General features: G+C 51.5%; 1 protein-coding gene across 1 annotated transcript; it reads right to left on the bottom strand.

Annotated features, from left to right (window-relative positions):
- Positions 1–528: 528 nt before the first annotated feature.
- Positions 529–23,155, bottom strand: TEX29 (testis expressed 29). The gene is made up of 5 exons (XM_010384717.2): positions 23,062–23,155; positions 15,879–15,989; positions 3,475–3,544; positions 2,091–2,266; positions 529–694 (listed from the first exon to the last, which is right to left on the bottom strand). The coding sequence occupies exons 1-5, from the start codon at positions 23,117–23,119 to the stop codon at positions 654–656; spliced, it is 456 nt and encodes a 151-aa protein (XP_010383019.1). The 5' UTR covers positions 23,120–23,155; the 3' UTR covers positions 529–653.
- Between the last annotated feature and the right edge of the window lie 4,584 nt (positions 23,156–27,739).

The raw sequence follows: 27,739 nt of genomic DNA, 5'->3' as shown, positions 1-27,739 counted from the left end.
GTACCCATGGCAGCCCTGCAGCCTCCCCGCACAACCATGACCACCATGCGACGACACCACCTTGAGCCCGTGCTGTGAGCCCCCATGGTGATAATATTAGTGACAAGCAGTGCCATTAAAAACTGAAAGTTCAGGCTCCCACTCTCCTACCCCACAGGCTTTCTCTCTCCTAAGATAAAAATATAGCAATGGGCCGGGCGCGGTGGCTCAAGCCTGTAATCCCAGCACTTTGGGAGGTCGAGACGGGCAGATCACGAGGTCAGGAGATCGAGACCATCCTGGCTAACACGGTGAAACCCCGTCTCTACTAAAAAAAAATACAAAAAACTAGCCGGGCGAGGTGGCGGGCGCCTGTAGTCCCAGCTACTTGGGAGGCTGAGGCAGGAGAATGGCATAAACCCGGGAGGCGGAGCTTGCAGTGAGCTGAGATCCAGCCACTGCACTCCAGCCCGGGCGACAGAGCGAGACTCCATCTCAAAAAAAAAAAAAAAAAAATATAGCAATGGATAAGCAACATCAGATGAGAAGCAATTTTCAAAATACCTTTATTTTTTTCTCATTGGGTGGTCATTCCATCACACTGTTAACAGTGCACCTGCTGTACCATTTCATTTGGATAATTCTGCCAATCTCCACTTCTTTATGCGTTTCAGTCAGTCCTCAGTTTCTTCGGCTTCTGCTATTGTCACTGTTACTAGATTTTTAGAAAAGAAGAATTGTTTTTTCAAATGGAATATGCAGCAGTCCCAAAAAGATTTCATCAGGGTCTTTGAACCCATCCACAAGGTGTCCGAATGGCAATGATTGACTCGAAAGCCAGTTTTGGGGATGGCAATATGCTGCCCCGTGTTTCTCAGTGCATTCCAGGGAAGAAGCATCTTAAGACAGTAAAACACTCTTCCTCCCACATCATCTCGAGGCTCCCTTAACCAGGCAAACATCTGTCCTGCAGGGAAGCCTCATTTGCACAGACGCAGCCTCGGTTAGGGGCCAGGCATTCCAGATCTGAAATCAAGTGTGGGTCGCCCTCTTACCCTGACGCCTGCTTTTCCTGATGGTCCCTGTAAAGCCAAGTCTACTTGGTAACAATGGATAAGTCCAGGCCATTCGTATTCCTGTGCAAACATCTCTGAAGATAAGGATTACCATTTGAGATGTTTCTCTAACCTGGCAAGGTGCTGATCTAGGAAAAGCAACCAAAAACCTCCCCAGGCCCTCAAAGCAGGTAAATCAACCTACGAGCGACTTTCCTTCCTGGAAACTAAGGCAGGCATAGAGTGATCATCCACCTCTCCAACCACGACCACCACGTGGCCAGGGTGCCACAGAGAGTACCCATGGCAGCCCTGCAGCCTCCCCTCGCAACCACGACCACCACGCGGCCAGGGCGCCACAGAGAGTACCCACGGCAGCCCTGCAGCCTCCCCTCACAACCACGACCACCACGCGGCCAGGGTGCACAGATAGTACCCACGGCAACCTGGCAGCCTCCCCTCGCAACCACGACCACCACGCGGCCAGGGTGCACAGAGAGTACCCACGGCAACCTGGCAGCCTCCCCTCACAACCACGACCACCACGTGGCCAGGGTGCACAGAGAGTACCCACGGCAGCCCTGCAGCCTCCCCTCGCAACCACGACCACCACGCGGCCAGGGCGCCACAGAGAGTACCCATGGCAGCCCTGCAGCCTCCCCTCACAACCACGACCACCACGTGGCCAGGGTGCACAGAGAGTACCCACGGCAACCTGGCAGCCTCCCTGCAGGAAGTCACCTGATCAAATGCGCAGGTTCTGCAGGACGCTCGCCCCTCCCCGGGAGCCTCCCGCACTAACACTGGGGGCCCCGCCAGAGGGTGAAGCGACAGGGAGGCAGAAGGGGCGGGAAGGGGGGACAACACTCACAGAGGGAAACCTGCAAACCTGAACCTCCAGTGTTGGGTACGCTCAAACTTTGAACAAACTGCAACACTGATCGCCGAGGTTGAAGGGCCTGTGTAGACGCCGAGCCCTTTTCCAGGGAAGGTCTCCCGAGGGAACAGAACCGTGCCTGCAACCTTAGGCTGAGGAACATTCCAGAAGCTTCTCACCATCATCCTTGTCCGCGTCACTCTTCATTGAGGGCCCAGCACTCGGAGGCCCAGGACTCGGAGGCTTCAGCCCTAACTTGCTGCTGGATGAGGCCACCTCCGCCTTTTCACCGGACTTCTGTGGCAGCGTGACATCCGTAGGGATGGCCCTTTGTCTCCTGCTCTCCTGAACGACTCTAATGGGAAGAGGGTTTGATCACAGTCAGGGAAGTTACAGATGGAAAACTCTCCAGGTCCCCCTCCTGCCTGCCAGGACATCTCTCTGAAAACACAGGTTCCTGATCATGCATACTTATTTTTTAAGGTAAGTGCTTTGATATAATAGTTCTCATTTTCATTTCTTTCTCTCTCTCTCTCTTTATTTTTTTATTTTTATTTTTTATTTATTTGTTTGAGACAGTTTTGCTGTGTCATCCAGGCTGGAGTGCAATGGCACAAACACGACTCACTGCAGCCTCCACCCCCTGGGCTCAAGTGATCCTCCCACCTCAGCCTCCCAAAGTGCTGGGAGATTACAAGCATGAGCCACCACATCCAGCCTCATTTTAGTTTCTTGTGCAGGCTCCAAACAGATGATTGTATGAGGCAGCTAGACTCCCAAAAACAGCTCCAGGCAGGGGAAGGTGTGTGTTGCACTGCAGGCTACTGCCGGTTCATCTTCATGATTAACACACATAAGACAGCATATAGCACCACTCATGGTAGGAAAATGGCTTTACTCATTCCCAGACAAAGAAACTGGAATAATCTCAGGGGCCTGTACGCACGTCACAGAGTGGGCTCATGGCAAAGGTGACTGACCAGGGCGTGAGATGCTGGATTCCAGCCCTGCCCTGGGGACAGCCACCTGCTGCCTTGGCCCCCAAGGTCTGCATTTCCTCACCATTAAAATGAGAGGGAGTAGACTCATCTCTGAGACGTCTCCAAACCCTGACACCCTGCAATGAGGATGAAGGCCACAGGTCAAGAGGTGCAGGCAGCCTTGGCTTCAGGGGCTCTGAGACAACTGGGAGTCTGAGTTAGAACCTCACTGCCCCATCCATCAGCCTTGGGACCCCCTCGATACTGCGTCAATCGTCCCAATCTGGGGACAGGAAGAGGACTTACATCGTCCGTGGCTGCGAGGGCTGAATAGGCTGAGCAGAGCGCTTAGAGTCTTAGGTGCTCACTAAATGTGGGTTAAGATTGTCATCAAGAAGCACTCTGGAGAAGATCAGTGGGGCCCTCCCCGCCTGGCCAGTTCCCGTTCCCAGGCTCACAGAGAGCTGTTCTCAGTCACCCCAGCAGCACCAAGCCCAAAGGAGCCCAGTCGGGCGGGAGGCTGTGGCCAGGAGAGGCGAGTCCCCTCCTCCCCACCCTCCAGATGAAGAACAAAGGGACCAACCTGTAGATGATGGTGATGACGAAGGCCCCAGCGATGATCACAATCAAGGCGGAGAACACGTGGACGTAAACTGAAAAATGGTGGGATTCGAAGTCATTTCAATTCAGGTAAATAGATAAGGAAGAAGAAGAAGAAAAGGCAACTCTCCCAGAGTCGGGTGCGGGCCCTCCCGGCACTGCTGCCCACGGTCAGCCCTCCTCGCCCACCCTCCCCAGCGTCTCCTGGAGACAGCTCTGTGGACATCTCCAAAGGCCCCTGCAGGCAGATGAGGGCTCCCTGTGAAAGGCAGCTACAGGTGGTGGTCAGTGCCACCCAGAAGACACCTTGTGACCACCCTGACCCCCGGCAGGGTGTGGAGAGATGGCGCTGGCTCCTGACCCCTGGGGGTACGTGGAGAGAAGGTGCTGGCTCCTGACCCCCGGGGGGTGCATGGACAGATGGTGCTGGCTTCTGACCCTCAGGGGTGCATTGAGAGAAGGTGCTGGCTCCCGTCCCCGGGGGATGCGTGGAAAGATGGCGCTGGCTCCTGACCCCCTGGGGTGCATGGAGAGATGGTGCTGGTTCCTGACCCTCGGGAGTACATGGGGGAGAAATGGTGCTGGCTTCTGACCTCCCGGAGGTGCGTGGAGAGATGGTGCTGGCTCTTGACCCCCAGGGGTGCACTGAGAGATAGATGGCACTGGCCCCTCTGTTCCTGCTGTGCTCCCCAGCTCCCTGGAAATGGCTCCTCAATGCCCAGGTCAATTCCTCCCCTAAACTGAATACAAAGAAACACTTATTGGATCATAGACAAATCCCACTGGTCTTGACTGGGCTTCTTTGTATTAAAAGAGGCTCCTGTTAGGCCGGGCGCGGTGGCTCACGCCTGTAATCCTAGCACTTTGGGAGGCCGAAGCAGGCGGATCACGAGGTCAGGAGATTGAGACCATCCTGTCTAACACCGTGAAACCCCATCTCTACTAAAAATACAAAAATTAGCCAGGCGTGGTAGTGGGCGCCTGTAGTCCCAGCTACTTGGGAGGCTGAGGCAGGAGAATGGCGTGAACCCGGGAGGCGGAGCTTGCAGTGAGCTGAGATGTGCCACTGCACTCCAGCCTGGGGGACAGAGCGAGACTCCATCTCAAAAAAAAAAAAAAAGAGTCTCCTGCAATCCCCAAGTTTCCTGTGCCTTCTCCAACCCACCCTCAGCAAAAGTCGAGCCTCCCCAGGTGGCCGTGAGGGGCAGCCCCACCACCCTGGGTTTCCCTGTGTGAGTGTACTCCCAGCCTCTCCAAGGCAGGGGTAACTGGGAGGAGGAACCGCTCAGCCCCCTCCTGAGCCTCTTTCTGGGGGACTGCCCACTACTCAGCAGGCAGGGCCCTGTCTGTGCAAGAGGCCTGTGGGGCGCAGCACTGCCCAGCACCGAGGGCTGATATCTGGATCTCCGTTGGCTCATTGGTTCAGGACTTGGACCCCTCAAGTCCTAATATTTGTACATGAGCATCACTCCTCTCAGAGTCCTTGGTCAAATAATATCCTCATCTACTGTTTGTTCTTCTACATTCCTTCCATCGGGTTGATGTAAGGAATTTTTTAATGAATGCAACTAAAGTTCTTAAGTGCTTGACTAATCACATATACACAGTAATTCTTATTGTTGTTATTATTATCAATATTAGTCTTTTCTCTAATTGCTTTCTTACTCTCTCAAAGAAACTGGCTGACTTGCAAATGCCTAGTGCAGGTGACATGATTTCCCTCAATTCCCACACCTTCCCCTCCCGCTAAACCGCTCCCAAGAGTCGTGAAGCAGTAACAACACCATCAGATATAATTTTCCTGGATAGTGTGTGAGTTTGCCAAGGATGCTGTAAGAAAGTACCATGCAATGGGGGACTTAAAACAATAGAAATTGATCATCTCATGGTTCTGGGGGCCAGAAGTCCAAGAACAAAGTGTCTGCTGGGCCGTGTTCTTTTCAAAGGCTCCTGGGAAGGGTCCTCCCTGGCCTCTTCCTAGCATCACAGCAGTCTCTGCCCCTATTGTCACGTGGCTGTCTTTCCTCTGTGTTCCTCTGTCTTCGTGTCTCTTCTCTTTACAAGGATACCAGTCATTTTGGATGGAGGGCTCACTCTGCTCCATTGTGATCTCATCTTACCTAATTACACCTGCAAAGACCCTTTTTCTAAATCAGGTCACATTCACAGGTACCAGGGATCTGAACTTCAACATATGCATTGGGTGTACCCAATTCAACCCACCCCAGAAGCGAGGCCGCAGGTGCAGAGAAAGCGGCCTCCTGGGCACACGAGCCAGCTTCCGATGGGATCCGTACTCCCTGGACTCATCGCAGGGCCACCAGAAATGGGTGAGGTGTCCAGGATTCTTTCCATGGGGACTGAAGTCAGAAAACTGAGAGGGGTTGAAGCCAGCTCGTGAGGGTAACCCAGATCTTTGATTTTCCTCATACCGAGGTGACCTCGGTAAGGAACGGTAAAGTACACAATGGGCGCTCAATGAGAATTTCTCACAGACAGGCTGGAGGAAAGGAGTGAGGCTTGGGGTTCCAAGCCGTCAGATAACAGGCATGTGCATGTACCAAGGAGCACACTGGGAAACTGCTTGTCGAAGGTTCTCCCAATCAACTGGCTTATTTCTTTAAATGAGGACTGTCCCGTGGAAACTTGCTTACCTGAGGAGGGGAAACAGTGCGGCAGACTCACCTCCAAATATCCGGGGCTACCATAACCAGCTTCCAGGATGGCCTCCGGATTCTCACCTCCTGGTATTTATACCCTAGATAGATGTTCCCACACTGAACAGTGCTGATCCCTGGAGCCAAAGGAGATGCCAGAGTCTGACCCCCGAGGCCAGGTGAAAAAGACATTGTGCTTCTGCCCTGATCTCTCTTGAGCCACTGCTCTGGGAAAGACTGCAGCCCTCATGGTGAGGAGAAGAGGCCTCCTACAACATCTGGTACCAACTTCCAGCAAAGTGAGTCATCTTCCTATAACATCTGGTATCAACTTCCCAGCAAAGTGAGTCATCTGAGACAGCAAGACTTCAGGTGACTGCAGCCTCACTTGGCATCTTGACCACAATCTCATGAGACACTCAAACCCAACCATCCAGCAAAACCTCTAAGTTGCTTTAAGCCACAAAGTTTTGGGGTAACTTGTCACACAGCAATAGAGGATGGATCTGAGAGGCAGCCTAGAGATTGCCCAGAGAATCTGCACTTAAATGCTGTTCAACAATCAGAATTGATTGAATCAAAATGCACAAATAAAGTGAAAGGGTGAATTAAGAGCGTTCATGAGGCAAGAAGGTAACCCTGAAATTCCTGAACTCCAGGAAATGTTTTATTCCTTAGTATGACTTTGTGTCTTAGTTCATGGAACAAATTCAAAATTATATGAGTGAAGTCCTGTTGAAGAGACACACATATGCAGTCAGTGTCTTAGTATTCCACTGTCAGTATATCTCCCATATCTTCATATGTGCTCATGTTCTTTGTCATTGATGCCAAGCTCCTAAAGATAGAAACTCAACCTCAATGGTGTGCTCTGTACAGTGTCTGTCTAGCAACACTATTCACTACAGACCGTGTCTTTGGCTATCATAAACCACAAAGTCTGGTTTATCTTTCAGAAATAGCAGCAATTGAAGAAAGGATCATTGTCTTTAAGAAACGTCTTGGTAAATGTTCCCAAAATATAGTGAAACAAAAGTTTTGAAATCATCTCAGCAAGTCCCGTGAAGAAACTGAAGTCAGATACTTAGAAGAAATGACATGTTAAATAACATACCCTAATCAAGACTGAAGAATGAAGGCAAGTCTTTCTCTTTGAATTCCCAATTCTTTCTGAAAGATCTAATGCGAATTCCCAATTCATATTCTTAATAATACAGATTATGCCATAACACAATGTGCACTTCAAACCAGCCAATTTAAGAAGTTGGTGAAAGGTTTTCATAACATGGAATTATGTGCACAAAGAGCTCATAATACCCTGTCACTGAATACTACAACTTGCACAGTACAAAGGTTCATTCGTCATTTTGAATGAGAAAGATGTCAAAGAAATGAAAAGTAATGTGAGGGCACAGTGAGAGCCCCAAGGCAGGGCCCACTGCCCAGGCTCTTCCTACAGGCCCGAAAGAAGTCAAGAGTCAAAAAAAGCACAGCCACACAACACAGCTATTAAAGTTAGAATGATGGAAAGAACTTAATGGCTGCTTCCATGCAAAAATGATACACTCCCTTGCAAAACAGTGAGCCCTCTCTAAGTCAAAAACATTCTTGAGGGCCTGTGTTCTCTTCTGGGTTCCTCGTAACACCAGTCATGAATCTGCTATAGGGATTAAGACTCACTTTAAAAATGGATGACAGGCATGCGGCGATTGTTCTAACTTAAGCCATATGTGACATACATGCCAACATTTACAAACAGGCCAGCACCTACACGGTACTGATGAAAAGGTGCTCAGAGGATGGGAGAGATGGCAAAAGCAGCAGCAGTAGCAGCTTGGACGTGCATTCCCTTCCTAGCTGTGATCTTCCTGGAGTGATGCATTTACACCACTTTACAAGGTTGGATCTCTGCTTCATTGGGATGTGAGGAAATTGGGATCATTAATTATTATATGGAGAAGACTGAAAGAATAAACTTAAATACCTTTTGGATGCAATGTTTGCCACTTTTAGGGGACTTAAATGGTAAACTTCTCAGAAAAACTAAGTGGTATAAGTGCCTTGGAATCTGGAGTTCTGTAAGAAGTCCAACTCTATGATGGAAATGAACTGAGTGCGACTGTGAGCATCTGCTGCTCTCTGCATATGCAATGTGAGCAGCAAGCCCCAATTTCACAAAACAAAAACAAAATGATGACAAGTGCCAGTGCAGCAAATCATGGCCAAGTCAGCACCCACTGCCATGAGCTTGGCTTCAGGAGTACTGCCACATGCCCCAGAGGCCGAGCTGCTGGAATGAAGCCGTATGAGACGCTGTTCCATACCGGAAGGCCTGGAACCCAAAAAGATCTCTCAAGTAAGATTCTGGCTAAAGGGCCAGAACCTGGTCGGAGGTGGTTGGCTCATGGGGGCAGTTTACTCCATGATAGTCTCATGATAGTGAGTGAGTTCTCACGAGATCTGTTGGTTGAAAAGTGTTTGGCAGTTACCTCCCCACAAGCATGCTGCCATGTAACATATGTGTTGCTTCCCCTTTGCCTTCTGGCATGATTGTAAGTTTCCTGAGGCCTCCCCAGCCATGCAGAACTGTGAGTCAATGAAACCTCTTTCCTTTATAAATTACCCAGTCTTAGGTAGTTCTTTATAGCATTGTAAAAATGACTAATGCATTCATCAAATAGAAAATATCAATAGAAATATAGACATTATTAAGAAAGGGTTTTACAATGAGACAGGTGAGTCAGGTGCAGGATAATGGACTCCTTCAGGAAAAAGCACTACCTCGTGTTGTAACTCTCATTAACTGGTTATGTACAACTGGACTAGGGCTTCAGTAAAGCCCATAATTAATTTTCAAGGTGATATCAGCAAAAATGGCAAAGCAAGGACCCCACCACCACCACCAATTTCTTCCTCCATAAAAACAATGAGAACACTGGTAAAAATCATCAGATGAAAGTTTTTCAGAAGTCTAGAAATTAACCAAAAGCTTGTGGAAATCTGTTTATTTGAGGCAAACAGCTGAATCTCAGTAAAAGAGCAAGCTTGGGCTTTTTATCTAGCCTTGTTCCCATCTCTCCTGCCCACCCTCCAGCTCCATGGTATCTTGAAAATCAGCAGCCTGTAATCATGGTAAATCCAGCAGCCTGGCAGCCGCTGCAGGGGGCAGAACAGGGTGGGAGTTCCTTCAACGCCTCATTGCCAGAGAGTTGTCATGATTTGATCTGTCTGGTGCTTCCTTGGAATATCATTTTTATTTGATCTGAGCTCATTTGGTGAGAACAACTTTTTCCCCAGGCATTTGTTTTAAATAATCAGAAGCAATTGAACATCGTTTTACTGGCTAAAGTGGTGGGTAGCAGTTGGGGGAAAACAAGAGGCTAACCAACAAGCTTAACATGAAAATCTGGGAAATGAGATATGCATAGAGAGCTTTGAAATGCTCTGACACATTCCTGGGAATCTAGAGGGTCATGGACATGTCCACTGCTGTGGGCTTTGCAAGGAAAGACCTATGGTGGCCCTGGGACCTCACCTCTGGCTGACTTAAGGATCTGCATAAGCAGGAAGTGAAGGCTAAGGCAGAGCTAGAAATATTCTTAGTTTGTTGAAGGTGTGCCTCAGCATGCACACAGAACTCCTCTGCAAAGTCTGAGAGGCTTGTGTTTCCAGGCATCTAAGAAAATTTTTGTCTGGTAATTAGCTAACTAGTAGCTACTCAAGAAGAGTTTTTAGTGGTCACACACCATAAAGAATAAAGACTTTACTGATTTAGTGCAGGAAAGTCATCAAACAACCACCACAACAAACAGCAGCAACAATAAAACCTGGGGAGGTGAAAGAAACCAATTCTCAGAGGTGCTATATTATCTGACCTAAAATGTCCTATTTTCAAGAAAGAAAAATGTTAAGCATACAAAGAAATGAGAAAGTATGGCCATACACATTAAAAATGCCATTAATAGAAATCATCACTGAGGAAGCACAGATGTTGGACTTACTTGACAAAGACTGTAAATCAAATATTTTAAGCATATTCAAAGAACTAGAAGAAATCATGTCTAAAGAACTAAATAAAAGTATAAGAATACTATTTCATTGATATGATTTGGCTCTGTGACCCACTCAAATCTCATCTTGAATTGTAATCCTCACATGTCAAGGGAGGGACCTGGTCGGAGGTGGTTGGCTCATGGGGGCAGTTTACTCCATGATAGTCTCATGATAGTGAGTGAGTTCTCACGAGATCTGATGGTTGAAAAGTGTTTGGCAGTTACCTCCCCACAAGCATGCTGCCATGTAACATATGTGTTGCTTCCCCTTTGCCTTCTGGCATGATTGTAAGTTTCCTGAGGCCTCCCCAGCCATGCAGAACTGTGAGTCAATGAAACCTCTTTCCTTTATAAATTATCCAGTCTTAGGTAGTTCTTTATAGCATTGTAAAAATGACTAATGCATTCATCAAATAGAAAATATCAATAGAAATATAGACATTATTAAGAAACAACCAAAAGAAATGATGGAGTGGAGAGTACAATAATAGAAATGAAAATTCACTGGAGATGCTCAGCAGCAGATTTGAGCAGGCAAAAGAATCGGTAAACTTGAAGATAGGTCAATGAGATTATCCGTTTAAGTAACAGAAAGAAAATATAACCAAGAGAAACTAATACAGCCTTAGAGGTCTGTGGGATACCATAAAGTCTACCAAATACACGTAATGAAAGTCCAGAGGGAGAGAAGAAAGATAAAAGAACAGAAAGCATATTTGAAGAAATAATGGTAAAAACTTCTTAAGTTTGGTTAACATTAATCTACACATCCAAGAAGCTCAGTGAACTCTGAGTAGGATAAACTCAGAGAGATCCACACCCAGACACCTGGCAAACTGCAAAAGACAAAGAATCTTGAAAACAGCATGAGAGAAGTGACACATTATATACAAAAGAGCCTTAAGATTTACAGCAGTTTCTCATCAGAAACCATGCAGGCCAGAAGGCAATGAGAAAAAATATTCAAAGGGCTGTCAGGAAGCCTATCAACCAGCAATTCTATATACAGCAACTCTATGCTTCAAAAATGAAGGGTAAATTCAGACATTTCAGATAAACAAAGTCAGGATATACATCACTGGCAAAACTTCTTTATAAGAAATACCAAAGGGAGTCCTTTAGGATGAAATAAAAGAAGAGTAGACAGTAAGTCAAATTCACATGAAGTAATAAAAGTCACCATTAAGGTGCTCAATAGGTGCAGAAAAAGAATTTGAAAAAAAATCCAACACCCTCTCGTGATAAAAACACTCAACAAAGCAGGAAGAGGAGGGAGCTTTCTCAACTTGTGTGTTTCCAAGTTGTTTCTTGCATTTACTATTAATAGATACATGGCATCTAGTAAAACCCACAGTCACCACTGTATTTAATGGTGAAACACTGAAAGTTTCTCCTTAAGGTCAGGAAAAAGACAAGGCTTCTGCCCTTCCTAATTCTATTCATCATTGTACTGGAGGTTTTAGTCAGAAACTAGACAAGAAAATGAACTAAAAGGCATTCAGATTAGGAAAAAAGAAGTAAAACTATATTTTCAGATGCCATGATCTTGTATGCAAAAAATCCTAAGGAATCAACTAGAAAACTAATAGAGGAAGCAAGTTCAACGAGGTTGACATATACAAAATCAGCATACAAAAACCAATTACATCTCTATATGCTGGCAATAGACAATCTGAAAATGAAGAAAACAATTCAATTTATAATAACATGAAAAAGAATAAAATAATTTGGAATAAATTTAATTAAAGAAGCTCAAGATCAGTACCCTGAAAACTATAAAATATTGAAAAAAATTAAAGACCGAAATAAAGAGACTACTCCTGTTCATGGACCAGAACACTTAATATCATGTTCAGATGGTAATACTTCCCAAATTATATACAGATTCAACACAACCCCAATCAAATTGCCAAAGGACCTCTTTTCTACAGAAACTGACGAGCTAAATTTGGTATGGAAATACAAGGGACCCATAATCGCCAAAATAATCTTGAAAAAGAAGAACAAAGTTGAAGCACTCACAAATTCTGATTTCAAAATTTACTGCAAAGCTACAGTAATCAAAACTGGTACTGACTAAGGATAGACATATAGATGCACAGAATAGAATTGAGAATCTAGAAGTAAACTCACTTTTATGGGCAACTGATTCTCAACAACAGTGTCAATTTAATGGGGGAAAAAGAATCTTCTCAACAAATGATGCTGGGACAACTGAATATCCATACGCAAAATAATGAAGTTGGAAACCTTCTTTGCACCAGATACAAAAGTTAACTCAAAAAGGATCAAAAGACCGAAATGTAAGAGTTATAGGTATAAAACTCCTAGAAGATATTACAGGTATAAATCTTTGCAGCCTTGGATTAGGCAATGGTTTCTTAGATGTGACACCAAAGCACAAGCAACAATAGGAAAAATGGAGAAAATGGACAGAAACTTAATAAACATAAAAGACATAAGAGAATAATAGAATGTATTTGTAAGTCATATTTCTAATAAGAGTTTAACATCCAGAATACATAAAGAGCTCATACAACGCCATAATAAAAAGACAACCCAATGTAAAACTGGACAAAGGACTTGAATAGACTTTTCTTCCAGAGAAGATATCCAAATAGCTCCCCCCCCAAAAAAATGCAATGATGGTGAACATCATTATTCATTAGAATAATATGAATCAAAACCACAATGAGATACAACTTCACATCCATTACGATGGCTATAAACAAAAGGACAACAACAAGTGTTGATGAGAATGTGGAGAAACTGGAACTCTCATATGTTGCTGATTGGCCTGGAAAATGGTCTAGCCACCTTGCAAAACAGTTGGGAAGTTCCTTAAAAATTTAAGCGTAGAGTTAACATATGATCCAGCAATTCCACTCCTACGAATATACCCAAGAGAATAAAAACCATGTTTGCACAAAAACCTATATACAAATGTTCAGAGCAGCATCATTTATAATAGCCAAAAAGTGGAAACAATCCAAATGTCTATAAACTGATAGATGGGTCAACAAAATGCGGCACATCTATACAGTGGACAATTACTCAACGATAAAGAGAAATGAAGTACTGATAGCTGCTGCAACATGAACGAACCTTGAGAACTATGTAAGTGAAAGAACCACAAGTCACGTGGTTCCATTTATATGAAATGTCCATAATACGGAAGTCCATAGAGAGATAAGTAGCTGCCAGGGGCCAGAGAGAGGGAAGGATGGGACGTGACTGCTGATGGACCTGAGGCTTCTTTCTGGTGTGGTGCAAATGTTCTGGAGTTAATGGCGATGACCGCACCACTGTGAGTATACTAAAAGCCACTGAATTGTATACTTTAAAAGGTGAATTTTATGGTATAGTATCTTAGTAAAAATAATAAATGAAGCAATTTCCAACTGATTTTATCTGGAGTCAGAGGAAGGCGTGGGATCCCGAGAATCCCAGAGGCTCCTGGAAGTGGAGGCAGGGACAGCAAGGGGTCTGGTCCTGAGTCTCTAAAGCCAAGATCTGCAGGAGCTGTCTTGGTCAGAAAACCTTCCCAACTATCAGTGGTATCCATTGTGACCTCTCGTTTGCCTCTGAGGCGCCAAAATTAATCTTGTTTTGATGAGGTGCCAAATCTTCACCACGAAGCAGGACAGACACCCTCCCTGGAGCAAGCCAGAATCCCGTCAGCACTTTCTTTCTTGACTGATTTTGTGCTCAGAATATCCCTTTCATCTCAGAAGAGCTGGCTTAAAGCTTTATGTCTGTAGGACTGGGCAGTCCCCATGTAATCAAACGGTCTAGCCTGAAAATGAATTTTAAAACTTTTTTTTCCTTTTTCTCTTGTTCCCCTAGTCTCACAATGCAGAAAGCTTACAGCAGAAAATTTTTGTTCTCCTTAGTCTTAAAATATAGCCTTGAAATGTACTTTCTTTTCAACACCACGGTCTCCCTTTCTCACCACGCACCCCCTAGCCCCATGCACATTTATCTAACTGTGTGCTGGTATTTAATTATGGGCTTACTTACAAGTTCTAGGGGCTCATCTTGAGATAGACCAAGCATAGAGACCCAGCTGCAAAATGCCAAAGATCCCCTGAAGGTGATGAGTCTACAACCAGCCATCAAGATGACGCCACCCCATGCTCCAGGTGGGCCACGGCTTGAGACAGCCACCGGAACGAGACCCTCAGACCTCGAGTAGCACCCCTCCCACGTGCCTCCCATTCTAAGTTCCTCTTTTTAAGCCCCTCTCCCCAGCCTAAAGTTGGAAGCGCAAGTCAGCCACTTCCCCACTGCTAGCTTTGGAAATAAAGTCACTCTCCCTTCATTTGTTATGGGTTTTGCAAGCGGTGAGCAGCCAAGCTCACGCTTGGTTCCATCAGCAGGGCTCAGAAATTTCCATCAGTCACTCATTCCCATCAGTCACTAATGTTTCCTGACTTTCTAAGCCCTACTAGGTACAGGGAGTGAAGAGGGCCTGGTGCCTGGTCTCTGAGGGCTCAGTCTAGCCGGAAATGCAGGAGAAAGAAGTAAAAGGAAGAAGAAATGGCCCTGAGCTGCACAGTCAGGGGCCTTTGCTCACTTTGGGGTGCTGGGGGTGGAGAAAAGAGTGGCATAGGACAGGGAGGGTTTGGAACTCATCTCCAAGGAATCCTAAAGCCGTGAGAGATCATCGGCCACATCCAGCGTCTCCATCGTCAAGGACTGCACTGTTCCCTCCCAAGGGCGCACTGTGCAGGCCGATCCCGTCTGTGCTGCTGTCCGCCCCTCCCCACGCAGCACAAAGAGCCCTTTACCCTCATTTCCAAGAGGGGCCTCCACAGGACAAGGAAACACACGAAGCTTCCCGTGGGCCTTGATGAGAGTTTGGAAATGAGAAGACCTCAGCAGCGCAGAAGGCCGCGTGCTCACAGGCGAGAATACGCCGAGGAGGTAGGAGCCCAACACCCTTCACGCACACGCCATCCTGGTTTCTTAACTTCCTCCCATCTCCCTTCGAACACATTTTACAACTAGCCACGGTCCCCTGAACGGCGCGCCTCCCTCCGGAAGCCTTCATGGGGAGGGGGAGTGGCAACGCCTCCAGCCCCCACACCCCACACACTGGGTGTCTGTTGTCCTCACTTCACCCCCTTGCTGCTTGAGGGGCTTGAGGGGCTACCAGCAGATCTTCGTGTGTGGTCTGGCTTCTAGTCCAACGTTGAAGCAGCCCACGGACTCCCCAGTCAGGGCTAAGCGTCTCTGCTGTTCTCACAGAGCCTGTGGTGGGCAAGGTCCACTCCACCCTGATAGGCTCACCCCACACCTGGCCACTGGCCTGGGCCCTGCCAGCACCACATGTTTCTGCAGCACTATTTCCTCAAATCCAGCCTCTGCAACCACCCAGAATGGCCAAATTCCTCCACGAAGGGGGTCTCCATCCGTCCCCGTCCATGCCCTGCCCAGCCCATCTGGGAATGGAACTCCTCTGGTGGCTTACTTCACATTCACAGGCCCTCCAGCTCAGACCCCACTCAGAGTCTACTGCCCCCACTAAGACGCAGCAGAAGAGTGTGGCCAGAGAACAATACAAAGGTGTTTCCAGCAAACAGAGACCCCGCGGAAGGGAGACAGGCAGGGCAGTGGTCAGCATGGTCACCAGCTCCCTCGGCTTCCGCCGCGGGGTGGCCGGGATGGCTACTCACTGGGAACTGCTTTCTCGTAGCAGACGCCTTTGTAGAAGCAGCACCCGAGCTCCTTGCATCGGTCCCTGGAGACGTTGTAGTCACAAATGTCATGCAGAGGAATGTCACACACTGCAAAAGCACAGACACACATGTGTCACTGCTGAAGACAAAGCCACTCCGCTCTCCGCTAAAGAACCTGGGAACCGGTGTGGGGAGCAGCTGTGGGTTTGTGTTGTGGTTTTGTTATTTTCTAAATTATGCATCATGCAAATCTTTATTTGAAACTAAGATCCAGAATGAATTAAATTTCTGAGCAAAATAATGTCAAGTTAATTACACAGAATAATGCAGGGCCCTCTAACGATTAGGAGATAATACGTTTCCGAGCAGCAGCGCCAGGCACGATGCACGACAGAGCCCACAGAAGGCGCGGGGCCCACACAATGGGTACTTGGGAGTTCGGGAGGGAACGTGTAATTATTTCACACTTAAGCATACGGGAGTTAGAATTAGCAGCATGGGCTGAGGATTATTTCAGAATTTTAAAACTTGAATCAAAAGGACAGAAAGTTTAATGCCGGTTTTGACCCAAAGGGGAGACAATGAGTGTGTGGTGCACTCTGGGAGGCAAAGGAAGCAGGGCGGGGACTGCTCCTGGCAGACGACCCTTCCCAGCGGAGTTCAGCAGCCTCACACATGTTCAGCCCCGAGGCACGCGGCTCCCTTCATCGGCCATGGGCCACTGAGGGACTGGGCTGGATGATGAAGGAGGTTCCTGCAGGTGAGGGCCCAGGGTGCCCACAGAGACCTTTGCTGGGTGGACTGCAGTCCCACAAAGCCGGGCTCCATGCCCCAGGCCAAGGCTGCACCCAAGCCACTGGGGGTCTTCCCTGGCACCTCTGTAAATTGTTCCTCCGGGACAGGGGCCGAGAGGGAAGCTGCCTGGTCTTCCTGACCCTTGAGGAACCTCATTTGTGCTCCTAGGGTTGATTTAGTCTTTCAGGTTCCCCTTCCCAAGACACCCCTATTCCAGGTTTGCAAAAGCCGCTGCTGCAGCCCTCACCCTCTGTCAGAAGCGTCCTGGACATGGGAGCCCTGCCAAGGCGATGCCACCCCTGCCAAGGTAGAGTGCACAGGGCAGGCCAAAGTCACCGGCTGCTGCCACCCTATCCTCCCTCAGTTGCATAGGGTGGCTGTGTGTGGTTTGCGCTGACCTGCCACGTGGGGAGCAGTCGGGGGAGGCCGGGAGAGGCCCCACAGCAGCAGGCAGGTCCTACAGAGCCAGGCTTAGAGGGGCCTGAAATGGGTGACTGGCCTCGGGCTGTGGCTGGACAGATGGTCCCCCACGCTCTATGCAGCAGCCCATGTGTCTACAGCGGGTGACTAGGAGGGCTTTGCTCCCAGGGCGTCCAGGTACCACGGTCTTTTTCCTGGAGTGCAATTCCAGGATGGACACAGTGCCAGAAGTTCACAGACACTACCCACAGGCAGCTCCCGGAGAATTCAGAGTCCACCACTGCCTCCACTTTCTGACGCGGATGATGACAGCAACGGCACAGCAAACACCTGCCAGCGTCAGGCTCACATTGCCCCCAGTCCCCCCCACCCCACCAAACACCTGCCAGCGCCAGGCTCACGTTGCCCACAGTCTCCTCCACCCCACCAAACACCCACCAGCACCCGGCTCAGGATACTGCAGGCTCTTCCACCCCATCAGACACCCGCCAGTGCCCAGCTCGTGATGCCCGAAGGCCCTTACACCCCATCTGGGAAGATCCAGATGAAACCCAAGATCCCACAAGCTTGGGTGCAGCGGAGCCGGGATCCACAGTGACCTCTGGCTTCAGGGTCCTGCTCTCACCACGGTGCCAAGCACTCTCCCCACCGTCCCCAGACGTGGGAGAAGAAGCCCCAGCAGCACAGAGATGTCTGCTCACAAAGCCAAGAGAACAAAGGTTTCTAAAGACTTGCGGTGACAGCGGATGTTTAATTTCAGCAAACAGCCTGGGCAGGAAATATGCCACTGAACGAAGCATTATTTTTATTCATAAAGTGATTTGTTTTCTTCAATATCACTCCACAAACGTTCATACATTATTTCTCATTTTAAAAATTCAGTCCCCATCGCATCTGACCGCCCAGCTGTCAAATCCGGTCAGTCCTCCCCGCCTCCTCGCTGAGTCCCGTTTTCCCTCCACACCCACCATTATTTTCCCACATGCACCTCCACGATGTCGCCATGCATTTTTAAAATCCACTGGCCCCTGAAAAGTCTCTCACACATTTCCGTTCCTAGCCTGGCCCTCCACCCTCCTCCACAACCCATAACAGGCTTTGAGGTTGGAGTAAGCTGAGGCTTTTTGGGCAGGGACCAGGTCGCAGTCACCAAGGGGACCAAGGTGGGCTTTCCACATGTTGGGGGGTCGGCAGGGCTGACACAGCTGCCAAAGGGGCCGAGGTGGGCTCTCCACGTGGTGGGGGATCGGCAGGGCTGATGCAGCTCCCCGCTCCCTCTAGAAACATCACTGGCAGCTCACCCACTGCACAGGTACTGGACGCCCAGCCACTGGCACCAGCAGTGGTGTCTTCAGCAGGCCCTCCACGCCCCCCACACCATAGCCAGGGCAACTTGAGCATGGGACTCACTGCCTGGCTCTCTCCCTGTGCTCTCCCAGAGTCATGACAGTGCAGCTGGGAAGGAGGAAAGGAGCCATCGGCTGGGCCGGGCTGTGGGAACCGGGAGGCGCTGCCTCAGGATGGCAGGGCAACTGCGTCCCTCCTGATCTACTGAAATGAGACTGGGGTTAAATTAATCAATCTAAAGTGAGCAGAGTGCTTCCTGGGAGAAGCCATCCTGGCTCAGGGGGGCCAGGTGAGATGGGGGGCCATGCAGTGAGGTTTCAAAGCTCGTCCCACGAGTCTGTCCCGTCACCCCATCTGCATGGAGAGCAAGCCCAGGGAAGTCACCGCTCCCCAGGGACAGTGGGGCTGCCATTCACTCCCTCGCTCATCCCACTTCCCACCGGCCACCACCTGGGGCTTCTAACACGCCCACGCCAGCACAGTGGCCAATGTTCTGTTGTTTCTCTAAGGCCATGGAAAGTCTTTTCACTCCGCATTTTGCTGCTTCTGCAACAGGAGAGGAAAGGATCAGGAGGGGCATGATGCCCAGAGAGGTACAAATCTGAGGCCAGGGCTTTCCAACCCAGGCAGTGAGGCGTCATCATTTTTAATGTGGCTGATGATCCAGGCGGGGAGGCGTCACCATTTTAAATGTGGCTGACAATTCTGTGGCGTTTCTACTTCCTGTGCTCCATCCACCTCCCTTCCCCGCTCTCTGTGAAATGCACACTTGCAGGAATTCTTCCTAGGGGAGGAGCCATGCCCAGAGACTCTCAGGGCAGCGCCAGGTCCTCGATCTAACTCCCCATCAAAGTCCCTCTGCCACCTGGTTTCCCGAAGAGGCAGTCGGTTAGCAGGGGACAGACCATGGTTGCCTCCTGGAGAAGCAGCCAGCAGACTCAGCAGCCATGACCTCATGGCACCATGGAGGCTTCCAGCACTCCTGAGGCTCAGCCTCCCTGCTGGGAGCTGCTTCCCTAGAAAGGCAGGCATCGGGCTGGCCTCCAGGGAACACCTCCAAGCCACACTGCTCAGTGACCCAGTAGAATGTCCCAGCTCAGGGTTCCTGGCAGCGTGGCCACGGACAGCAAGACCCAACCACAGACAGGTTTCCAAAGACAGTCCAGGCGGGAAGAAAAGACAAGATTCTGAGTACAGCGGTGACGGGAAATGTGGCCTGGGAACTCCAGAGACATGCCTGCGGTCACGACGGCCACCGGCACCGAGGACCTTCAGCGGGCCAGGCCTGCACACCCCTTTCTGTCTGTGAGCTGTGAGACCACCCGGAATCTGGCTGAATGTGTCTTCACAGCACATGTCATAAACAACGTAAAAATCTCTGAAACTGGAGACCCATTTTCTTGACACCGAGCTTAAAGCTGCATATCAAGTTATCTTAGGACAGAAGATGCCAGTTCTCCCAGAGTTTGAGCATCAGAACACGGAAGGAGAGGTGAGGAGGAGGAGGAGGAGGAGGAGGAGGAGGAGGAGGAGGAAGCTGGGCAGAGATCACAGCAGGTTCGGGGAGCTGGCGTGCTGTGTGCAGAGGCTCATGTGTGTAGCGGTTCCTGCCTGGAGCACATGTGAACCATGGATGGGGATCTGGGGTGTGCACGGCCACGGATCTCCGGGATTCGGACACAGAGAGTCCAAATATGTCCACAGACTCCTGAGGAGAAGCCAGTGGCTTCGAGTCCCCACTCTTTCATAAAAGTCACTCAGAGAAGAACACACACCGGTGTGGAAAGTGTATCACAGTTTAAAAGTGCTTTCGCGGCTGGGCGCAGTGGCTCACGCCTGTAATCCTAGCACTTTGGGAGGCTGAGGCGGGCGGATCACGAGGTCAGGAGATCGAGACCATCTTGGCGAACACGGTGAAACCCCGTCTCTACTGAAAATACAAAAAAATTAGCTGGGCGTGGTGGCGGGCGCCTGTAGTCCCAGCTTCTAGGGAGGCTGAGGCAGGAGAATGGCGTGAACCCGGGAGGCGGTGGAGCTTGCAGTGAGTGGAGATCGCGCCACTGCACTCCAGCCTGGGCGACAGAGCGAGACGCCGTCTCACCAAAAAAAAAAAAAAAAAAAAAAAAAAGTGCTTTCGCAGAAACTATTTTATTTAGGGAGGGAGCTGACATTAATCATTAGGCAGCAGTTGACAGCAGCTGAGGCTGCATCAGCCCAGGAAGGCAGAGCCTCCACGCCTCTTCCCCAGGGGCCGCATGTCACCCTCCCATCCTCATTTCCACTCCCTCACCCCCAGGTCGCCCGCTGTCCAGGGCCATGTGAACATGGGGCCCCGGGAGCCAGCCTCAGGCCCTCACCTGCTATGGGGCTGTCTGGAGACCTAGCTGCCTCCTGTCCAGGATGAGCGAGTATGGACATGGGCTGGGCTGCAGGAGCAGGGCTGCAGGGAAGGGGAGGCATGCAGGGCTCTGCAGTCACATGGGGAGAGGCTGTGGAGCGGGTGGGCTCGGAGGCCAGAGTCTGCACTGCAGCGGACCAGAGCCTCTTCCACATCTGCAAAGTTGTGCAGAGAAGGACAGGAGGAATTCCTCTAGGCTGCTTCTTGGGCTCAGACCCAGGGGTGGGCAGCAGAGAGGGCCTGAGCAGCAGGGCCATGGCCGGCCACTGTAGCTAAAGGTTCCAGTTCCCCACCTGCCCGCAGAGGCCACCAGTGGCGCAGACACCTGAGCCAGCTCCAAGCCAGGACAACGCCGGCCATGTCATTTCACAGCTTCCCCACACCCCTAAAGGAACAGAAACAGTCACAAAACAGCCACGCCACAGTCTGCAAAGGATGATAAGGACAATGCTGACCATCCTGCATTAACCTGCATGCGTCCTTCAGTCACGAAGACAGGTTGTGTGGGGAGCACACAGGATTGTCACATGCAGATGCCAGATGCTGGGGCCTGGGCATGGCCATGGCAAGGTGAGAGGACTCCAGCCCAGGGTCAGCTTGGGCTGTGCCTTGGGTGACCTGGTACACCTGAGATGACCTCCACCAGCCCCATGCTCCCTGAGAAGGGGCGTCAGCCTCCAGCAGCCCCTGGCAGCCCCTCAGAGACAGGGTAGCCAGGCCCAGGAGCAGCAGCTTGTACCCACAACAGCTGCAATGCTTGCAGCCCTGAAGCAGAGACCAGGAGGGTGACCCCCAAAGGCCTGAAAGAGGGACTGCTTTCTCCCCCTGTGCTTGCCCTGGCTACGGGGCCATCTTGCCAGAAGATGAGAGGGGCCACCCCAGCCGGCCACAAGAACATCCACTCCCTCAGGGGCCCCAGGTGCAGGCCTCCCACTCTGCCCTGGGTGCATCTGGATCAGGAACTGCAAAGACCCCTCTTGTGGACACCCCTCTTCCTGTCCAAAGAGCAGCTGCCCCCCGGGTGTGACAAAGCCTGGTGGCCGGGTGGCCTTGGAAAGCCTCACAGGTTGGCAGCTGCCACACATTCTTGGCACCTGGGCTGCCCTCTCCCTCTGAGAGCTGCAGGGCCGGGTGCTGCTGTGGGCAAGTGCTCAGCGGCTGCCAGCATCTTGGCCAGCCTGAGAGGCGCTCCCTAGCCTACCTTCCCAACAGAGGTAACAACCCCAAATAACCCACTTTGTTTTCTCTTTCTTCCATTTTCTCGGTTTGTTTGTTTTTGAGACGGAGTCTCGCTTTGTCGCCCAGGCTGGAGTGCAGTGGCACAATAGCTCACTGCAACCTCTGCTTCCCAGGTTCAAGTGATTCTCCTGCCTCAGCCTTCCAAGTAGCTGGGATTACAGGCAACCCGCCACCATGCCTGGCTAATTTTTGTATTTTTAGTACAGACAGGGTTTCACCACGTTGGCCAGGCTGGTCTGGAACTCCTGACCTCAGATGATCCACCTGCCTTGGCTTATCAAAGTGCTGGGACTACAGGCCACCACACCTGACTTTGTCTTTTTTTTTTTTTTAATTATTATTATAATAAAAGCATCTCATGAATACAAGCTCAACTGAGAAAAAAACGTTCAAGTAGCAGGTAAACCTGAGCCACAGAAGGTGGCATCTCCCACCTCTCCTGGGGAGGCTGGAACTTCCAGAATCTTCCTCTTCCTGGCTGTAAGTCACTGTCACCGCCCCCCCATCTATGCACAGTAACAGCACATGTGGGATAAGTCACATCCCACACTGGTGGTTCCTTCCAGCCCCAGTGGTGAGTGCCTGCCTTTGAGTCAGTCGCCTGGGTGGGGAAAGGGAAAGGGGAGCTTCTTCATTGCTGATAAATGTTTTTCCTTAATAAAAAAGTCACTCCTACAACAACAGGTATGAAGTTAGTTGAAGTGGATCTTCAGCACCTCATGGACGAAATGCCTTTGACCCGTGAAACCCCTGGAAATAGTTCAATGCACTTCTTCACCTAGAAAACCTCCGATTCAGGTGTCTTTTGTAATAAAATTTTCAAAAATGAAGACTTCACGGCGTTTTCCCAGGTTATTTTCTGAACACGCATGTTTCGGCCTTTCCCTCCTAACCAGGCCTGGGACCGGGACCCCCTGTCCGCGCCAGGGGCTGAAACGGCTCCTCCCCGCGCCGCCCCCACCGCGCGCCTTCCCTCCCTACCTGTGAATTGCTTCAGCAGGTGCGGCGACGACTTCTTCGCTTCCGGCACGTATTTCATCGCCGCAGCTGGCGGGCAGGTGACCGGGCCGAGCACACCCGGGACGCGGGGGCGTCAGCGTGGGCGGGTCCTGGACTTCCGGGAGGCGCCTGCTCGCGCCAGGAGGGGGCGCTCGTCGACTCCCCTGCGCCCCGCGCCCCAGGCGCGTCCCCTCAGCCACCCGGGCCTCTCAGTCCTACTCCACGAGGGAAACACCTGTTAGGTAGAACCGCCAGCTGCCGCCCCTCCGTCTGCCGCTCGCTGTGGACGGTGGGACCAGGCCGGGCACACCCCACCCCGCCCGCGGTGACATCACACAGCCCCATGAGGTCACGTGGGCGTCACACAGGACTTCGGAGCCATGCGCGTGTCCACCTGAACACTGGCTGCGTCGAGGACGAAGGCCTCTCACATGAACAGATGTAGGGAGGGAGTTCCAGGGGCAAGACGCTGCTGGGGACGCCACGGGCTGAGTCCCACCTTCCCTGCGGGACACCCCCGCCCCTTGCCCACCAAGTCTGTGGGTACAGGCGCTTGAGTCCCGACCCTCCCTTCCTTTCTGTCCTGGTCCCTCCTGGGACGCCCCTCTCTGCCAGCCAGCACTGGGTGCAGCAGAGAACAAAACCAAATCCCTTCCCTCCTGGGGAGGGGACAGAGTGACGTAGCTGCCTCAGACCAGACCCGGGCCACGGGCCAGGTGGATCAGGGCAGGGGTTGCCCCTTGCCACGGTGTGGGCAGGCGGCCTCCAGGGAGGAAGGTGTGTCTGGGGTTGACGAGGGAGCACGAAGAGGTCCTGGGTTTGGAGGCTGGTGTGGCGACTTGAGAGACACAAGGAGCCCAGATGCCGCAGGAGGGCAGGGCATGGAACCATGTGGGTCATAGTGAGGATGGTGGCCTTTATTCTGAGCAAAGTAGGGAGTTACTAGCAGATTTTGTGCAGAGAAATGGAATCATTTTCACAGCATCACTCTGCTGTGCTGGAAATGGCCGTCAGGAGGTGAGTGAGCAGGAAGGACGGGATACTTGTGAGGAGGAAGGCAGGCGGCTGCCGGAGGGGGCTGCTGCTTTTTGTTGTTTGAGTTGAAGGAGTGGGCCGTGCATAGTGGTGTGCACCTGTAATCCCAGAATCTTGGTAGGGCAAGGCGGGAGGATCGCTTGAGACTGGGAGATCAAGGTTGCAGGGAGCTGTAATTGCACCACTGCACCCCAGCCTGGGGACCAGAGGGAGACACTGTGTCAATCAACCAATCAATTAATAAGAGTGGCGGACAGCTTGGATATGGAGAGCAAGAGAAGGAACAGTCAATGGTGAGCCGAGGACACTGTTGAGGGACTGGAGGCTGGTGCTGTGGGTGTCAGGTGGACAGAGGCATCCAGGGGACATGCCCAGGAGGGGGCTCAGGGTGAGGGCTTGGTGGACGAGGACAGCAGCAGCTGGTAGTGAAAGCCACCAGCAGGTGCCGGAGCACCCTGGGGAGCAACAGTTGGAGAAGGAGCCCGGCGCCAGTGACAGGAGCAGGGGACAGCCCGGGGCCCAGCAGCCGTGGTGCTGCAGAGGCCAGAGAGGCTATGTGGAGGCAGTGGGTGCCATGTGGGGGCTGGCCAGATGAGCCTGCGAAAACGGGGGAGCTTCAGGGAGTGAAGTGGAGGAGGGGTGGGTGCTGTCAAGAGGGTGAGTGGAGTGGGGCTGTCCAGCCAGAGCTGGCACCCACTAGAGCAAGGGCAGAGGTGTGACTAAGGGGCCAGGTGCCAGTGTGCTGCTGGGTGACCTGCCACCTGTCAAACCTGGCGGCCACCGAGGCAGGACTGGGGTGCTGGATTTAAGTGGGCTGAGGCTTGCAGGGGGTGGTGGTGCTGATGGACTTTAAATTGGGAAAGAGCATGAGGACATCCTGGGGAGAGCAGAGGATGTGGGACGCTAAGCCCCTGGTGGACGGAGCGAGCTGGAAACAAAGCCACGATCAGAGTAGGGGTCCTGAGGGTGAGGGGACAGTGCATGCTCTATTCTGGATGAGGAGGAAGTCACGGCTCTGCCCCGGGAACAGGCAGCTGAGGTTGCCTGAAGCAGGGATCAAGGAACCGGGCTGCGTGGAGATGGAATTGGAGTTGGGGGGCCCCACCTCCAGGCCAGAGGGAGGGGAGCCCCAGGGGACGGGCCAGGCTGCAGGGCCAAGGGTGCAGGAAGGAGAGAGGATCCTGAGAATGAGGGGCAGCTGCAGCCGGGGGCAGGGGCACAGGAGGCGGTCAGCCCCAGAGGTACGGAGCCCATGGCCCAGGCGTCACAGGCTCTGGGGTGCAGCCTGAGGGGGGTCTCGGGTCCCTCCTCCTGTGCACAATGAGATAGAGGAAGGGCTCTGGCCCCCACCTCACCAGCCCTGTGACCTCCCCCTTGGGACCAGCCCTTCCCAGGTGTTAAAGGAGGGTAAGGACGAAGTCTCCCCGGCAAGCACCCCCTCATGCCCGATGCCCAGCACACAGCGGTGCCCATGACCAGGTGACCCTGAGGGCCACGGTGGGTTTCCAGGAATGCCCTGGGCAGGGTTGCCACCATCCACCATGCAGCAAACACTAGGCTTCACCCGTGCACAGGACACGAGGCTGTCTTTCTGTTTGATGTTCATGATGGCTTTATTTAAATATACTTCATGCACCATGAACTCACCCATCCAACGTGCAGTTCCACAGTGTTTACTGTGTCCTTGATGTGAGCCTTCATGATCCACACTGGAACCTTTCATCCTCCCAAAGGAAGCCTGGACCTCGGGCAGCCACATGCTCCCACCCTAGGCAGCCCCCGGTCCACCTTCTGTCTCTGCAGATTTGCCTGTTCCGCCACTTTACATCCATGGGGTCACACGCGATGTGGGTTTGTGTGTCTGAATTTTCCATGTTGCAGAAGGTTCACCCGCCATGTCGTACATGTCAGAGCTTCATTCCTTCTCACGGCTGAATAATATTCCACTGCAGGGACATGCCACATTTCGCTTAGCTATTCATCTGTGGATGGGCATTGGGTTGGGCCAACATTTTGGCTTTTATGAATAATGCTGTTGGGAACACTCAATATACGTTCCGTGTGGACGTATATTTTCACTTCTCTTTGGTATATCCCTAGGAGTGGAATTGCCGGGTCACACGGTGGGAAGCACCCAATATTTGTGTCCTCCCAACCCTCAGGTGATGGGATTAGGAGGCAAGGCCTTGGAAGGTGACAAGGTCGTGAGGGTGAAGCCTCATGAATGGGAGTCAAGGCTCCCGAGAGCTCCCTCGCCCCTTCTTCCATGTGGGGACCCAGTGAGAGGGCACTGAGTGTGAACCAGGAAGGGCCTTCGGAGGACAGCAAATCTGCCACATCTCCATCTAGAACTCCCAGCCCCCGGAATTGTGAGTGAAAAGCGTCTGTTGTTTATAAGCCACCCAGGCTGTGCATTTTTGTTACAGCGGCCCAGATGGGCTATGACATACAGGAATTCTGTTTCACCCTCTGAGGACCTGCCAGGCTATTTTACAAAGTGGCTGCACCATTCCACGTTCCCGCCAGCATTGCGTGCGGGCTCCCAGGCAGAGGCACGGTGCTTCTCTCTCCTGGGAACTGTCACCTACAGCAGGCACCACCTGGGCAGCAGTCAGCTGGAGAACCACGTCATCAACGAGCTTCTGGGGAAGGAGTGGAGACAGATGAGCCTGCAGTGTGGTCATTGCCAGGATTGAGCCAGCACCTAGAAGCTGCGGGAGCCACTGGCTGGGGGCGGCAGGGACTGCCCCAGACTCGTGGGGAGAGGGGTGTTCACCAAGGGCTTCTAGGGACAGGCCATGCCGTGGAAGAGTGAAATCCAGCGGGCCACAGGACGGAGCAGGCTGCATGGACTCAGCTCTGCCTGTACGGGTCCTGAGTCCTGTTCCCACGTGATAACCAGTGATGACACTGACAGACACAATGTTAGCTAAGAGCAAGATGTTTGCAGGGCTAGACTGTGAAGGCTTCCCATGGGAACGTGTAGGAGCTGCTGTGGGGTTCTTTGGAAATAGGACAAGTGCCACAGGGACCCACTACTTCTGAGGACCCCGACTATGAAGCTATTAACCCTGTAACGAACTTGGCTAACAACCTGAGCAAAGCACTCAGACCTGACTCCTGGCAGAGCAGCTCTCCCAGGCTGAGGGCAGGGGATTTGGGGGGCTCCTAGACGGGTGTGAGTCCCGTTACCCCATCACTACAGGCTGAACTGTGTTTCCTCAAAAAAGAGGTGTTGAAGTCCTGACCCCCAGGACCTAAGGATGAGGCTTATTTGGAAATAGGGTCTTTGCCAATGTAATCGAGCTGAGGCTGTGAGCGTGGCCCTGTCCAACAGGACTGGTGTCCTATTAAGATGAGAAGACAGAGACACCAGGAGGTGTCACGTGCAGGCGCAGAGGCTCGGGGAGGGGACAGACAGCTGCGCAGCGACCAGAGGTGAAGATGGAGCAAGGTGCCCGCAAGCCCAGGAACACGGAGGACTGCCAGCAGCCCTGGGGCGGGAGGGGCAGGATGGCCCTCCCCAGAACCCTCAGGGGAGCGGGGACCTTGCCCACGTCCTGACTTCAGATTGTGGCTACAGAGCCAGAGAGAAGAAAGCTCTGCTGTTGGCGCCATGTCAGTG

The sequence above is a fragment of the Rhinopithecus roxellana genome, chromosome 18 (genome assembly GCF_007565055.1).
Source record: "Rhinopithecus roxellana isolate Shanxi Qingling chromosome 18, ASM756505v1, whole genome shotgun sequence".
Classification (NCBI taxonomy): domain Eukaryota; kingdom Metazoa; phylum Chordata; class Mammalia; order Primates; family Cercopithecidae; genus Rhinopithecus; species Rhinopithecus roxellana.
Note: the sequence above shows the minus strand (reverse complement) of the source record. Positions and strands in the feature narration are given on the sequence as shown.